The sequence below is a fragment of the Giraffa tippelskirchi genome, chromosome 10, assembly GCF_054371585.1.
Source record: "Giraffa tippelskirchi isolate mGirTip1 chromosome 10, T2T-mGirTip1v1.2.pri, whole genome shotgun sequence".
NCBI classification, from domain to species: Eukaryota; Metazoa; Chordata; class Mammalia; order Artiodactyla; family Giraffidae; genus Giraffa; species Giraffa tippelskirchi.
Genome location: NC_137284.1, coordinates 114,982,448 through 114,998,247, shown reverse-complemented (window position 1 = coordinate 114,998,247; position 15,800 = coordinate 114,982,448). Strand labels below are relative to the sequence as shown.

At 48.9% G+C, this 15,800-nt stretch overlaps 1 protein-coding gene across 2 annotated transcripts in view; it reads left to right on the top strand.

Annotated features, from left to right (window-relative positions):
• The first annotated feature begins 575 nt into the window (after positions 1–575).
• Positions 576–15,800, top strand: part of NFE2L3 (NFE2 like bZIP transcription factor 3) — a 34,385-nt gene continuing 19,160 nt past the window's right edge. The window contains exons 1-2 of one of the 2 annotated variants that reach the window (XM_081533833.1): positions 576–671; positions 780–1,452. In XM_081533833.1, the coding sequence (XP_081389959.1) occupies positions 877–1,452 (576 nt within the window). In that variant the 5' untranslated portion in view covers positions 576–671; positions 780–876. Of the gene's footprint in view, positions 1,453–15,800 lie in introns of both variants that reach the window. The other variant, XM_081533832.1, reaches the window with a different exon arrangement.

Below are 15,800 nucleotides of genomic sequence, written 5' to 3'. Positions count from 1 at the left end.
CCCGGGGGAGGCGGGAGGGAACAGAGAACAGTGCTGTTTGATCCTTATGGCAGCTTTGGAATCTATATGTCAAACTCTCGGCTTTACAATACATTGCCTCTGATCTCCCCACATCCCTATTGAACAGGTACTTTTATCCCCATTTTACAGATAAGAAAACTGAGGCACAGAGAAGTAACTTTTCAAAGTCACACGACTGGTAGATAGTGGCGCTGGGATCTGAACCTACTGTGCCAGTTCAGTGTTCTCACGTGGATGGAAGCTCTCTGCATGCCGCCCAGTGCCTCGACTTCCCACCACCCCCCCACCTCAGTCTATACATCCTGTCGCTTCCTACCCACTTTTATCCCGGACCCCCTACTCCCACCCTGCGCTTTCAGCCTCAACCGCCCAGCCCACGACCACAGGGCTGGAGGCCACTTCGCGCCCAGAACTACTTCTGCTCCCAGGAAGCTTTGCGTTCCCCCGGAATAAAGAGCCTTTGAGTGCGGGGGCCCCGCCCCGCGCGGGCCCCTCCCACGGGCGCCGGCCCGAGGCGGCCGTGGGCGTGTCCCCGGCGGCGGCGCCCGCGGCCCGGGGCGGAGCCTGGCTTCAGCTCCGGGCGGCGGGGAAGCCCGAGAGGGCGAGCTCTGGCCGCAGGTGGCTCCTCCTCCGCCACTCCGCAGCCGCAGGTACCCGGCCGGCTACGGTGGGGCCGCCTTTGTGCCCTGCTCCGGGGGCCTGCGACGGCCGCTGCGCGCCCAGGCCCATTGTTTCGCCGCTCTGTCTCTTCCGGACAGGTGCCGGCGGCGCGCGGGTCCGCACGTGCCAGAGCCGCGGCCTGAGCGCAGGGATCAGCGGGCGCCCGCCGGGGCGTCCGCGGGCGCGCGGCGGGGTATGAAGTACTTGAAGCCGTGGTGGTCGGACGGCGGCAGCCTTCTTCACTTCACCATCCTGCTGAGCTTGGCGGAGCTCCGCCTGGACCTGGACCTAGACCTCTACCTGCTGTTCCCGCCGCGCACTCGGCTTGGAGATGAGCTGCTGCTCCGGAACGGCCAGACGAGCCACATCTTCGCGCTCAGCCCTTTCCCGGCCTCGGGAGGGTGGGGGCGCGTCGAACTGCTGCACCCCAAGTGCTGGGAGCGGGACCCCGCGGCGCCGCCGGAGGGCCGACTGCTCTGGGAGGTGCGCGCGCTGGGGGTCCCCTTTATCCCCAGCACCCGAGTGGACGCGTGGCTGGTGCACAGCGTGGCTGCTGGCGACACCGACGGGGCGCACGCGCTGCTCGGCGCCGCGGCCGCCTCGTCTGCCGAAGGAGTGGGCGCCGGCGTGGACGGCGTTAGCCAGGCTGCGCCGGGTGGCGGCGGGGATCCGCGAGCGGTTCAGAGTAGCCCCTTGGCCGCCGGGGAGGAGGAGAAGGCACCCGCGGAAGCTACGGCTCAAGTGTCGGACGCCGGCGGACACGCGAGCGAGGTAACAGGAGAGCGGGACGCGAGCGGGTGCTGGGGGAACCTGGCCCGGAGCCCAGGTTGTGGGGGTGTGGAGGGGGGCACGCCTGCGCACCTCCACCCTTCGCCCCCAGGGGGGTGGGGTTTGCAGATTTGCGTACAACTGTGAGCCTCTCCTTTTTGTGAATTCGACTGAAGAAGGCTTAGTGTTGTCGCTGTGACTCTTAGGCTTTGGGGAACAAAGTGAGTGAAGTCATTCATCAGTTAGGTTATAAAGAACACCTGTCCTGTGTTTGACGGCGATCAAGGGCAGTTCGGGGTTGGAGAGGGAGGACGGTATGCTGGAAATTTTCTGGCCCACCGTCTTCGTACCTTGTGTAAAATGACATGTCTTTTTCTGGAACCAAAGGCGGCCTTGGGCTCCGGGAGGATACACGTTTCTCTTAACCGCGCTCCCGGCCCAACGCGATCACCCCCTCCGGATTTTAACCCATTGCAGTTCGTTTTTTGATGCTTCTCTGGATTGAGGGGCTGTGGTCAGTGTCCACTCCGAGGCCCGCAGGCAGACCGATCTGCTCTTACCTAACGATTCTCCACACCTAACGATCCACCTCCCCTCAGAACTTGTGTAACCCCTTAGCATAAAGAACACGGGTACCCTGACAGTCACCTAGTGACTGACAAGTTTCTTTTGGTTCGTAGGTTCAAACCTTTCAGTTTAACTTCCTTTTAAAACAAAGTTCGCCAGAATCTGTTGACTGATGTGTCTGGTGCTCCCAACGGCGAGTTGGTGTCTACCGACACAGCATAGCAATTTCCAAAAAATCGCCTTATCCAAAGTTCCTCCAAAGGGACCTCTGTAATTGGCCTAAACCTCAGTGTTAGCAATTGGTATTGATCAGCAAGAGTTCCTTGGAAGTTGTTTTTGTGGAGTTCTATCTTATGCAAAATGGGACCAGACTGGTTTGTTTGCTGCTCTTCAGAATTGCCCTGTTTGTGTAGGCAGTTGCCAGACGAGCTTCTCCGCCCTTTTCTGGAGGGGTCATTGTGCCCAAGTGCTGGGTGATTCAGTGTTAAACATATCCGATCCCTGCCTCTTCCTGGGGCAGGAACTAATAGGGTGGGGGTGGGCAAGTCTCGGTGGGCTCCAGTCTGTACTGAATAAACAGAGGGTAGGGGTGGGTAGATCCTTTCTGCTTGTCCTCCAGTCTCCACCCTGGGGGATGGTCTCACCTGAATCCCTCCCTCTGCAGGGGTGGTGCGTTCTGTGACGCTCCCCTTCCCGATTCTGTGCCACCCAGGGATGAAACCCAGTGTTGGATGCTGTCCCAGATGGCACCCTGCCCACATCACCGCTCAGTGCCAACCAGCCTGCGAAGTGTGCGAGGACCTGGAGGCACAGAAGGCTGCTCTTCAAGGACTGCTCCCCTGCCCAGGCTCTCCTGGTTGATATCTCTTTAGATCAGCAAGGCTGCCATGGGGGAAAGCTCTGGGGACCTAGGCAGAGCCAGACCTTGGATGGCCTGAGCCCAGATTTCCTAAGGGAGAGGGTGAGGTTCACCCCAGGCCATTCTCCTAGTATCACCTCCCCCAGCTGGCATGTGCGGACCTGCGGGACTGTGGTAGCTGCCGGGATGACATGGTTTTGTTCATTCTGGTGATGATTAGCTGTTGAGCACCTTACAGTTTTCACAGCCAGTTCACCTGTATTGGTAATACCTTTTACATGCCCCTTGTGAGGTCCACAGGCATCCTTATATCCAATTCATACTTGGGAAATAGAGATCCAGTGAGGTTGAGGGGCTTGGCTAAATCAGCACAGTTAATTAGTACCAGAAGTGGATCTAGACCCTGAGCCCCCCTGACTCCAAGGCTGGCACACTAAGCATCTCCGCTGCACTCCAGTTTTCTGTGCAAGCGTGCAGCTGGAATGGACATTACCCCCATTCCTGAGCCCAGCACCACTGCTCTCCACTGCTGAATTGACTTTAAAAAGCAAATTGTACCATCCATAATGCCGAAGTTACAGTTGGAAACTGACTCTGGAGAAAATGGGCTGAAAAAACAAAACAGCACTGGTTTTTGCAATCAGCAAACCTGAATGTGGGGGCATCACATAATAATGTGCCCTCATATGGGCTACCTTAACATGGGAAATAGATGGGGAAACAGTGACTGACTTTATTTTTTTGGGCTCCAAAATCACTGCTGATAGTGATTGCAGCCATGAAATTAAAAGACGCTTAATCCTTGGAAGGAAGGTTATGACTAACCTAGATAGCATATTTAAAAGCAGAGACATTACTTTGCCAACAAAGGTCCGTCTAGTCAAGGCTGTGGTTTTTCCAGTAGTCACGTATGGATGTGAGAGTTGGATGGTGAAGAAAGCTGAGCGCCGAAGAATTGATGCTTTTGAACTGTGGTGTTGGAGAAGACTCTTGAGAGTCCTGTGGACTGCAAGAAGATCCAACCAGTCCATCCTAAAGGAGATCAGTCCTGGGTGTTCATTGGAAGGACCGATGTTGAAGCTGAAATTCCAATACTTTGGCCACCTCACACGAAGAGTTGACTCATTGGAAAAGACCCTAATGCTGGGAAGGATTGGGGGCAGGAGGAGAAGGGGATGACAGAGGATGAGATGGTTGGATGGCATCACCGACTCAATGGACATGGGTTTGGGGAGACTCTGGGAGTTGGTGATGGACAGGGAGGCCTGGTGTGCTGCGGTTCATGGGGTCGGAAAGAGTCGGACACGACTGAGCAACTGAACTGAACTAACAAGCTAGACAGCATATTGAAAAGCAGAGACATTACTTTGTCAACAAAGGTCCGTCTAGTCAAGGCTATGGTTTTTCCAGTGGTCATATATGGATGTGAGATTTGGACTATTAGGAAAGCTGAGCGCAGAAGAATTGATGCTTTTGAACTGTGGTGTTGGAGAAGACTCTTGTGAGTCCCTTAGACTGCAAGGAGATCCAACCAGTCCATCCTAAAGGAAATCAGTCCTGAATACTCGTTGGAAGGACTGATGCTGAAGCTGAAACTCCAATACTTTGGCCACCTGATTCGAAGAGCTGACTCATTTGAAAAGACCCCGATGCTGGGAAAGATTGGGGGCAGGAGGAGAAGGGGATGACAGAGGATGAGATGGCTGGATGGCATCACCGACTCGATGGACGTGGGTTTGGGTGGACTCCGGGAGTTGATGATGGACAGGGAGGCCTGGCGTGCTGCAGTTCATGGGGTCGCAAAGAGTCGGACACGACTGAGTGACCCAACTGAACTGACTGAACCCCTCCAGGCCTCAGTGTCTCATCTGTTGAGTGGGAGAGTAATGAGGGATGCTGTGCCCATTAAGTGGGAAAAGCATGTGTGAAGTGCCAGCCTAGTGCCTTGGATGTGATTGTTTTCTTTTGCCCTCATCCTCAACACACCCTCCTTAACCCGTCCCCACTCAACATTTTGTCTTGTTTGTCTCTGTGTCTAGCTTGATTGGTTGTCTGTTAAGGAGGTGGGGTGGGTTGGAGCTAGACTGCCTGGTTTGGGATCCCAGTTCCACCATGCATTGCTCTGTGACCTTGGGCCATTTCTGAACCTATCTGTGCTTTATTCTTACCTGCAAAATAGGAATAATATAGGTGCCTACTGCAGGGGGTTGTTGTGAGAATTAAACAATTCATACCATGGAATAGGCTTAGAACTGTGCCTGTGCCATCTTAAATGCTCAAGGTTAACTTCAAAGAGAGGGAGTGCTGTGACAATAAGAACATCTTAAGTTTGTTATAGATGATTCTGGTGGCTTACATTTGAGTTGTAGGAGATTCTGGCTTTATAGTATAACTTTCCATAATTTTTGTACATGTGCAAAAATATTTTGGAGTAGGGGATTTTCCAAGTATCAAAAGAAGTACAGCTTTGGTTTCATTTCTTAGTGAGGCTAATCGTTAGTTGCAAACAGTATATGGAATTCCCCAGGGCAGACAAGCTTCCCTTCCTAACCACAACCATTCACTCACAACTTATGAGGCACATGTTCTTCAAAGTCATGCACTGGTTAAACAAAGAAATCAACGGTAGTTGCAGAATTGAATGTGTGAGCATATTTGAAGATGGGGTGTCTACTTACAGCCAGCAGCCGTATTTCAGAGAGCTGTTGCCACTTTAAAACTGAGAGGGCTTGTGGTCATCTTGCTGTGGTTTCATACCGTGGGACAGACGGGGACCTTCTGCTGAGTGAGGGGTCCAGCAGGACCTCTGACCTTTGGAGTTGGTTTCTTCAGGTCACAGGAAGAATCTGATACAGTCAATATTTGCTTCTAAGAGTACATAAAGGGAAGAGATCCTAGATTGTTAAAGTGAAAGTTGGTTTTTGTTTCAAAATCAAAGATAGTCCCTGATGCCTCAGCAGTTGAAGATAGATGAAATTTCAAACACTTGCCTGTTTTCACCTTACAACAATGATACAGAAATAGTCTTTTGTGTAATGATGTGCATTGCAGTACAGCGTTTCACAGTAGACTTTTTACTTACTAAAATGTGCAGTGAAGATGCACCTATGATCTTATGGGAAAGAATAGCATGGGTCACTGTATTAGTGTTGTTGCTGTTTAGTTGCTCAGTTGTGTCCAGCTCTTTGCTGCCCTATGGACTGTAGCCCGCCAGGCTCCTATGTCCATGGGATTTCCCAGAATAAGAGAGTCAGTTGCCATTTCCTTCTTCAGGGGATCTTCCTGACCCAGGGATCAAGCCCATGCCTCCTGCATTGGCAGAGGGATTCTTTGCCACTGAGCCACCTGGGAAGCCCATTAGTGTCCTAGGGCTGCTGCAACAAAGTAGCATGAACCAGGCGACTTAACAGAAATTTACTGCCTCACAGTTCTGGAGGGAAAAAGGTGGAGATAGGGTCTCAGCAGTTCTGAGGTTCCAGGCTGTGATGGTGAGGCTGAAGGTTGTGAGGGTGAGGTTCCAGGAGGTTCCAGGCCTCACTCCTGGTTTCTGTTCATTTGCTGGCAGTCTTCGGCAGCCCTTGCTTTTTACTGCATCAGCCCAGTCTCTGCCTTCTTCACATGGTGGTGTCCCTGTACACATGCCTGTAGCCAGATTTCCCTCTTTATAGGACACCAGTCATATAGGATTAGGGGCCCACCTTCTCATCTTAACCAATTACATCAGCAACGGCCCAGTTTCCAAATAAGGTCACATTCTGAGGTACTGAGGGTTATGATTTCAAACACATCAGTTTTGAGGGACTCAGTTCAGTCCGTTGTGCTGTCATCATCTCCCCTTTCTGGGAACTCTTGGGGGTATTCCTCTTGCTTACCAACTAGGTACCAGTTGTTGAAAGTCCGAGATGTCTAGAAGCAGCTGGACTATGTGTGGGACCATTTGCAGCAGGACTTGGTATAAGTTCTTGAGCAAAGCTGGTTTTTGGCTGGCTTGTTGTGCCATAACCCCAAGGAACCCCACACTTCTTCCAGGCAGCCTTTGACCTAAAGTGGTAGGTTACAGAGACATCACCTCTACAGTGTATGAGTCTCCCCTTTGCTCGCCCTACTTCTCAGCTCCACTCAGAATCGGAGCACAGGGCCCAGGTCTGCAGGTGGACTCAGGCAGGCTGCTCTTGTGGTCAGTGTGCCGGCCCTGGAGCTTCACTGCTGACTGGTTATATGATCTGGAGCACACTTGTTAACCACCCTGTGCCTTGGTTCCCTGATCTGTGAAATGGGTTGGTAAGAGTCCCTTCAGAAGGATTAAAGAGAACACACAAGTTCTGTGGGCTTGGCACTTGGTAAGCCCTCCATGTCGGTAGCTGCTGTTAACTCAGCGGGGGCTGGAGGTGCTCCATTGCCCCTTCCTTATTCCTCTGTGCTTTGTTGCCACATGCAGGTCTCCAGAGCATGCCTTGTTCTTTCCCGTTTTCATCTGGGAAGCCCCTGTGGCTCCTCATTGTCTACCAGTTTGCTCTTTTGTTGTTCAAGGTTCCCTATCTGAGGCAGCTCCCTGTTCTGAGTTCGTTTCTCCAGTTGGCCCACACCTGTAGCCTACTTTGCTACTTTGACTTTCTCCCTTCCTCTTCCCCAAACAGCTGGTTCTTTCCTGCCTTTGACTGGGTTACCTTTGCCCAGAATGCATCCTTTCATTTCTCTCAAGTCTTTTGCTGTTAAGTTCTGACTCCTCTCCACTATTACCTCAAGCATTTCCTGTTCTTTCCTTTGCGCCCTGCTGCATTTTGTGACATTTCTTCTATGAGACTTGCATTCTCTACTTTGAACTGCAGCGCCGTAAATGTGGAAACTGGGTCTTCACTCTAATGTGCAAGCGGCACCCAGGGACAGGATTAGGAGCAGAAGCCTGTTCAATCAGTGTGTGTTGAGCTCCTCATTCATCCTCCATGTTGACTCTGCAGAGCTTCTCGGGTGCTGAGAGCTCGCATGTGTCTTGAGACCTTCCAGGCCAGAGTCCCAAATAGAAATATACGAAATCCTGATGGGCTGTTTGACCGCTTAATGCCAATTTGAGCGGAGGGGGCATTGGAAAGCAGACTTTCAGGTTGGCATATAATTAATCAGGTGGTGAAACTCAGGATTGCCTAAAGTATGATCTTGCCCAGAATAGACAGGTTACTGTTCTTAAGTGCTGAGGTAGACTATGCCACCCCCCCACCCACTAAAAAATTGAAACATAAAAACAAGCTTCTTGCATTTGTGGTAGCCTTTCGATATGAATAGTTTATTCTCAAAATCTAATTAAAGATGTACAGTAATATTCAAATACACTTCTGGGCAGCTGAAGCAGGCTGAGGCTCTGGCACACACCTGAGTGGTTTTTGGTTGAGTTGCACGTGGTGGTTGGCAGATCATGGTCAGTGTTGTAGAGGCAAGGAAGGCATGGCCTTTTGCGATTGGGTACGACTGGGTTCCCTGGCATTAGCCAGGGTTCTCCAGAGAACAGAGTCAGAGTGTGTGTGTGTGTGTGTGTGTGTGTGTATGCATGCATGTGTGGTAAGTCGCTCTAGTCGTGACCAACTCTTTGTGACTCCATGGACTGTAGCCCACCAGGCTCCTCTGTCCATGGGATTCTCCAGGCAAGAATACTGGAGTGGGTTACCATGTCCTCCTCCAGGTGATCTTCCCAACCAAGGGATCAAACCCATGTCTCCTGATGCAGGTTTGAGGCAAAATTTCTTCCCCAGGGAAACCTTAGTTTTGTTCCATTTTGCCCTGAAAGACTTTCAGTTGATTGGATGAGGCCCACTTGGATTATCAAAGACACTGTCTTTTACTCAGTCACCTGGTTGGGTGCGCAGGTTTTGGCATATTAATAAATATTCAGCAAATGATTTGCTCTCGTTGCTCCAGAGCTGGGGAATGTCGAACTCCCAGGAAACCCCTGACATCTCGAGGAAATGGCGGATGACTGTGAGGTCTTGCAGGAGGCCTTGGGCTTGTTGAGGAGGCAGAACCCTTAAGGCTCATCTGAAAGAAGAGCTGCTTAGCCTTACTTTAGAGCTGGGTTTCTCACCCCAGTGACTGTGTCAGTTACCCGGTTGCTTGATACAATGTAAATTTCAGGGCCTACCTGAGACTGGCCTCTCAGATGGGGCTTGGGATGGGTCTGCAGTTTCTCAGACTTCCACATGATTCTTCTGCCACCCCATCTTGATCTCAGCCATGGTGTTCCTGCCTCAGGGCTTTTTGAGGCCCAGCAATGTAGGAATGGGGGGCGGGGGGGGGACGGTGCCTGGTTGAAAACTACCCTTCTAAATTTAAAGCCCAAAAGAGCTCATAGACTGAGCCAAAGTTACCTGCTTGGGCAGCAGGACCTGGGCTAGAGCCCTGGTTTGCCAGGTGTTGTTTTAAAGTTAAAGCCTGACCTGTCTAGTTCCTTGCTGAGGATGAGGAACTAACTTGCAAAAATAACTAATAATGAATGCAGAACTAACTTGCAAATAAATGCAGTTCAAAACTAACTCATGCTTCAGTTCTAGAATAGGTGAAGCTAAGGTACAAATATGAGAACTTCCTGGGAGTGTCTGAGAACTTTAAATGTTCTCTCTCACAGTTGAGGTGCAAGTTAAATGAGTACCTACATTTGTCAGAATTGTGCAGTTAAGGTTTATACAGTTCTGGCCAGGTATACACTACCTAAAAACTATGAGAGAATAATTACGTAGTGCGGAGGGGAGGGGTGGTGGGATTAGTGATATAAGAACAACAGGTAAGGGACTTTCCTCGTGGCCCAGTGGTTAAGACTGCACTTCCAACGCAGGGGGCTTGGGTTCAATCCCCAGTCTCTTCCTGGTCTCAATCCCTGGTTGGGAATTAAGATCCCATACCTCAGGGCACAGCCAGAAAACAAAACCAAAAAAGAATGGCAGGAAATTGTTGATAATTTTTGAAACTGGATGAGGAGTTTATGGAGGGCTTGCTATGTTGTTTTCTGTTTATGTGTTTGAAATTTCCCATTGTGAAGAAAATAGAAAAACATGCATGTTGAAGGCCGCTTGGCCTGTGCTGCCTGCTGGAGAAGTGCAGCATTACATGAATCTCTCCTGCTCCGCCCTCCCCACCTCCCCTCTGCTCTGCCCTGCCCTCTCCTGGTCCCTCTGCTCCCCCTCCCCCACTCCCTTCTGCCCTCCCCTCTCCCAGTCCCTCAGCCTGCACCTGGGGATTACTTGAGGAAGAAGCAGCTCCTTTTAAAATCAAAGCCTGCAAGTTGGAGTTCATGCTCTTGTGTCCCAGGTGTTGAGTCTACTGTTTGGAAACACTGGCTATTTTCATACCCCGCTTCTCCTGGTGGGCAGTCACATTGAATGGCTTAGTTTCAGCCTCGTGGAGGATGCTTGCCAGTTTTTTTAGCTGCTTCCTCTAGGAGCCTTCAGAAGTGAGTTTAGTCTGTAGCACATGTTAGGGTGAGCAGTTTCCAGCACATAACGGCAAATGGAGAGAATGAAGATTGGATAATGGAGTCCCGTCCCTCGTCCCTGTCACCAGCTTAACAATCACCAGTGCAGGGCCAGTCTTGGCTCATCTGTCACTCCCCTTGTCCCTTCCCCCATTACTTTGAAACAAATTCCAGACATCATTTCTTGTGATTCTTGTGCCAGCTCTTTGCAGGGATTTAGTCAAGAGAAGAAAAAAGCCTGGATTTTTTCCTTTCCTGTTCTTCCCACTACCTTCATCAACTCAGAAAATCTTCTATAAATATTTTAGGGTATATCCCTAAAGGACCCTTCTAAACATCAACACAATGCCAAGACCACGCCTAAAAAGAATCAGCAAAAATTTGTTATCAGTGAATGTTCCAGTTCGTATTCAACTCCAGTTATCGCATGATAAGTTTTTTCACAGTTGGTTTGTTGGATTCGCAGTCCAGATAAGATCAGTACCATGCACTGTAGCCAGCTGTTCTGCTTGATATTCAGAGAGGGACTTGCTTTATTCGTATGGAGTGAGCTCTTCCCACGTCTGCAGTTCTTATCTGTGTGAAGCAAGTGGGAGCCATCATGGGTGGTGGTGCAGTTGGCTTTCCTGTAGGAAGAAGGCACCCTTCTTCCTACAGAAGAGGAAATGAAGAGTCTTCAGTGAATGACTTCTCACAGCAGCAGACAGGGGTGTTGGGACACCCAGCGACTACTAGTGAAAGGCAGAGCCCCGGGTAGGGGGAGAAATGTCCAGGCCCCTCCTATTTCCCCCATCACCCACTCCAGCCTCCTACTGTACCCTCCCACCAGTGAATCCTGCTGGGAGCCCCAGAGTGTGCAGGGCTCAGCTTCTTGGGGACACATGGGGACCTGGGGGGCAAACAAGAACCAGGACAGTGTCCATGAGCAGGCTGTCAAGTAAAAACACCTGCAGCCACACCCTGTTAAGTCACTTACCAGGTCTGTGACTTAACAGCAAGTTGCTTAACCTCCCTATGCCTCAGTTTCCCCCTTTGTAAGAGGAGAAAAGAGCAGTGCCTGGGATGCCAGGCAACTTCAGTGAGATCATGATTGCGGTGCCTGGCCCAGAGTGAGTGCTCAATCAGTGTGAGCTATAATTATCATAAACTGCTGCAGCAAACCACCCAGGCCAGACAGGACACAGTCTCTCTTTATCTGGCTCCTCGTTTCTCTCTAGACCTGATGACTCCAGCTTGCCTCCAGCCTAGAGCCAGGGCCTCAGAATTCTTTGGCCTTCATCCCTCTCCCTCTGATGTCATCCTTCTCATAGGCCCCACACTGTTCTTTGTCTTTGAAGGTTCTTCCAACCCTAAAGGTCACAGCAGGTCTTAGTCCCTCCTCCCCCAGATGACTAAAGGAAAGGCCCAGCCAGTGAAGCCAGCCGGAACTATTCACAAAGAGTGTTTTCAGGGTCAAATTCCATCGTCCTCTTCCGGTCCCAACACAGGATAGTAAGTACCGTGTCAGAAATCATGCTGCCGGATACCAGAACTTCCAAGACTCAGCAAAGAGAAGAGTCCAGCTTTGCTTCTTTCTCCCCTCTCCACTATCCTTCGTTAAACCTTCCTTTGAGGCTCAGCTCTGCTCCCTAACTCATCTGTGGTGGCAAAGATGAGTTAACAGCTGGAGGACCGGTGTCAGAAGGGTACTGTCAGAAGGGTACAGCCCTCATTACAAGTAGGGAAGGATGTGGGAGAGGGGTAGTTAGGAAGTTTGGGATTGATATGTTCACGCTGCTGTAGTTGAAATAGATAACCAACAAGGACCTATTGTGTATAGCACAGGGTGTTGTTTAGTTGCTCAATATTCTGTAATAACCTAAATGGGAAAAGAATCTGAGAATGAATAGATACATGTATGGAAAAAGTGAAAGTGTTAGTTGCTCAGTCATGTCTGACTCTTTGCGACCCTCCAGGCTTTCTGTCCATCGGATTCTCAAGGCAAGGATAGTGGAGTGGGTTGTCATGCCCTTCTCCAGGGAATCTTCCTGACCCAGGGAGATACATGTATATGTCTTGCTCCCACCTGAAACTAAGACAACATTGTTAATCAACTAAACTCTAGTATAAAATAAAAATTAAAAAAAAAATTATTTACAGCCCAGTAGGAAAGAAAAGACCCAAATAATTGTAATTTTACATAGAATAGAAGGCATTTCATAGGAGAAACTCTACAGGCCGTGGGATTTTTGAGACAGAAGAACCCAGTTTTAATTAAGGGACCCAAACTGAGGAGGTTTGGATCCATGCGGAGGATGGGGTGGCTAGGCTCCCAGCAGTCAGGGCTGTGGTGGGAGGGCCTGCCTTTTCACCAGCTGCCAGTTCAGTGCAAGCCCCTGGGTGGTGTTGAGTGCCCCAGCTCACAAGTTTACGATGGCTTCCTGTGGTGAGCGTGGAAACTTTCTTCTCCTTTTTTTGAAATTGAGTCCCAGCCTGAGAGTAAAAATCACCTACCTACACACAAATAAAAAGTAACTTAATGATGGGTTTTGCTTACCCATTCTTTAAGAGCATGGACCATAAATCTCCAGTATATGCAACAGTGCTTGTAAAACACTTGTACTGTCTCTTTCAGCTCCTTGTTACTGAGTTGAGGAAAACAGGAAAAGAAGAAAGCAAAAAGATAGTAATTACTGGCCACTAGGGGCTGGGGTCGCTTTCTCTTGGGGTTCTGATTGAGTTGTCAGCAGTTAGTCATTAATTGCAACTCTTCAGAATCAAAAAGCAGTAGAAAGTACTGATTAATGTTTGCATAGTATCTTAAAATGTATAAAGTGCTTTTCTTCAACCAATTCCTTAAAATATGAATTAGAACTATTACCCTTCATGTCACAGACAAGGAGACTGAGAGTCAGAGTGGCCCAAGCTGGTAGGAAAAGGAGTGGCCTCTTTTACTCAGCTGTTTTTGGACATGAGCCTTCCTAGCCAGGAGGCTTTTGTGGGACCATGTGGACTGTGCAGAGTATACAAGTGCAATAACCCTTTTTCACTTTCTAAATAGAAATAACATTGGACCTTCTCCTCCTTGTCTTGTGTTCCTGGTGTCTCCACCACCTGCCCCTCCGCCCAAGATAGAATTGCTTAACTGTCACAAATTGGTCCCTGGGAAGAGGACTCTCTCTGAGCCCAAGTTTAGTGGGCAGGATGTTTCTAAGGGAGTACCTTTCGAATTTACAGCTGTGGAAGGGAATACAAGGAAGCAAGTTTGGACAGAAGCAGGAGTCAAGCTGTGGAGCATGTTGGCAGTGCCAGGAGCTCTGGGCTTAAGTGGCTCTTCACAGTTGTCCCATGATGGGCGAGGTGGCCAGGCCTTTGTGCTCTCTCTGCTCAGTCCTGGGATGTAGGTGCCCCAGGAAGGGTGTGACCTTAGGTGAGGGGGCCCTAGGTAGGCGAGGCATTCTGTAAAGGCCCAGCTGGATGCTCTCTGCTCCCAGGTCAAGGAGAATTCTTTCAAACTTTCCAGTGAGGAGTTCTGATGTTCCATAAAGCTTCCCAATTCTTTTTTCTTCAAAACCAGCATGACAGTGATACCAAAAAAGAAAAATAAAGAATCCAGGAATTACTCTTATGCATATTCCTGCAAAACATTAAATAAAATGTTAGCAAGTCATACAGAAATATAGGTGCATAAAGCAGTTTTTAAAATGGATGTATTAGTTATCCATTGCTGCAGAGCAGATTATTCTAAAACTTAATGACTTAATACCACATTTATTATCCCATTTATTATGTGAGTCAGAAATTCTGGAGTGGCTTAGCTGGGTAGTTCTCCTTCCTGGTTTCAAGAGGTTGTAGTGAAGATGGTGATTGGAGTGCATTTATCCGAAGGCTGAACTGGGGCTGAAAGATCCAGTTCCAAGGTGAACCACTGACAACTGTGGTCAGGAGGCCAAGGCCTCTCCATAGAAGCTTGAATGTCCTTGCAACATGAGTGCTGGCTTTCACCAGGACAAGTGATCAGAGGGAGAGCAAAGTGGAAGCCACAGGGCTGAACCATTACGCCCACCTAATAATACTCCTTTTGTTAAAAACAACTCATTAAGTCTGGCCCTAACTCAGAAGGAGGATTAATCTTTACTTCTTGAAGAAGAAGAAAAGTGTTATATATAATTTATGGATATTTTTGAAACACCTTAAAGTTCAATACCCATTTCTACTTTTAAAAATGCCCTTCAAAAATACAGATAGAGCTTCATACTACTAAATCCTCAGATACAGTCTTGTATCCACTTCTACTCCTTATCCTGAAATGAAGGATTTATTTTTCTTTCTTTGAAACTTAGTCCTGCCATTTGTCCTTTGGAGTCTTTATCTACAGCTTTCTGAATGTTATCCTTTCTCCTCAATCATTGCCTTACAAACATATTCCAGCATCTCATCTTTAAAATATGGCTCTGACCCACTTCCCCAGTCACTTCATGGCCAAAATTCTTGAAAGAATGGTCTGTATACTGTTTCCAATTTGTTATCTCCCATTTACTCTTCAACATTGGGCTTCTACCCTAAATTTTTCGAAGGCCACCCACTGCTTTCTTATTGCCAAATCCATGGGATACTGTTCTTTCCTTTACTGTTCGCAACCTCCAAGGAGCATTCAACACAATCAACCACTCCATTCTTATTGAAACAGTTTTGGATTCCGAGACACTGCTATCCTGTCTTCCCCTGAAACTCGTTTCTTGTCTTCTTCAGTCTTTTATCACCAGCTTCTCTGCTTGACCTCAATGTTTCAGTTCCACAGAACCTTATCCAGAGCCCCTTCTTGCTTTGTGCTCACTTATTAGAATCTCATTAGTTCCTGTGTGTGTGTGTTTATGTTGATGTGTTCCCAGTTTTTACTTCCAGTTCAAATCTTTGCTCTAAATTCCAGATTCTCATCTCAGTAGTGTAATAGATATTTCTGCTTGACTCTTTACGTCTCAAATTTGACATTTCCAAAATGGAAGACCTCTCAGTTTCCCTTTTTATTGGTTCTGTTTGTAACTATCCACCATCTTTTTTCAAGCCGGAAATCTAGGAGTCATCCCATTTCCAGTCCATCAACAAGCCCTGTCTCATTTTCCACAGTGTATCATGGATTCTTCCGCTTCTCTGTCACCACCATCTTTTTCCAGACTGTTATTTCTGTGTGTGTGTGTGCTAAAGTCACTTCAGTCATGTCCTACTCTGTGCAACCCCATGGACTATAGCCCGCCAGGCTCCTCTGTCCATGGGATTCTCCAGGCAAGAATACTGGAGTGGGTTGCCATGCCTTCCTCCAGGGAATCTTCCCAACCCAGGGGTCAAACCCGGGTCTCTTATGTCTCTTGCATTGGCCAGCAGATTCTTTACCACTAGGCCATCTGGGAAGACTGTTACCTACTGTCAATTAATTATTGTAGTAACCTCCTAACTGGTCTCCCCACCTCAACTCTTGGATTTCTCTCTGTG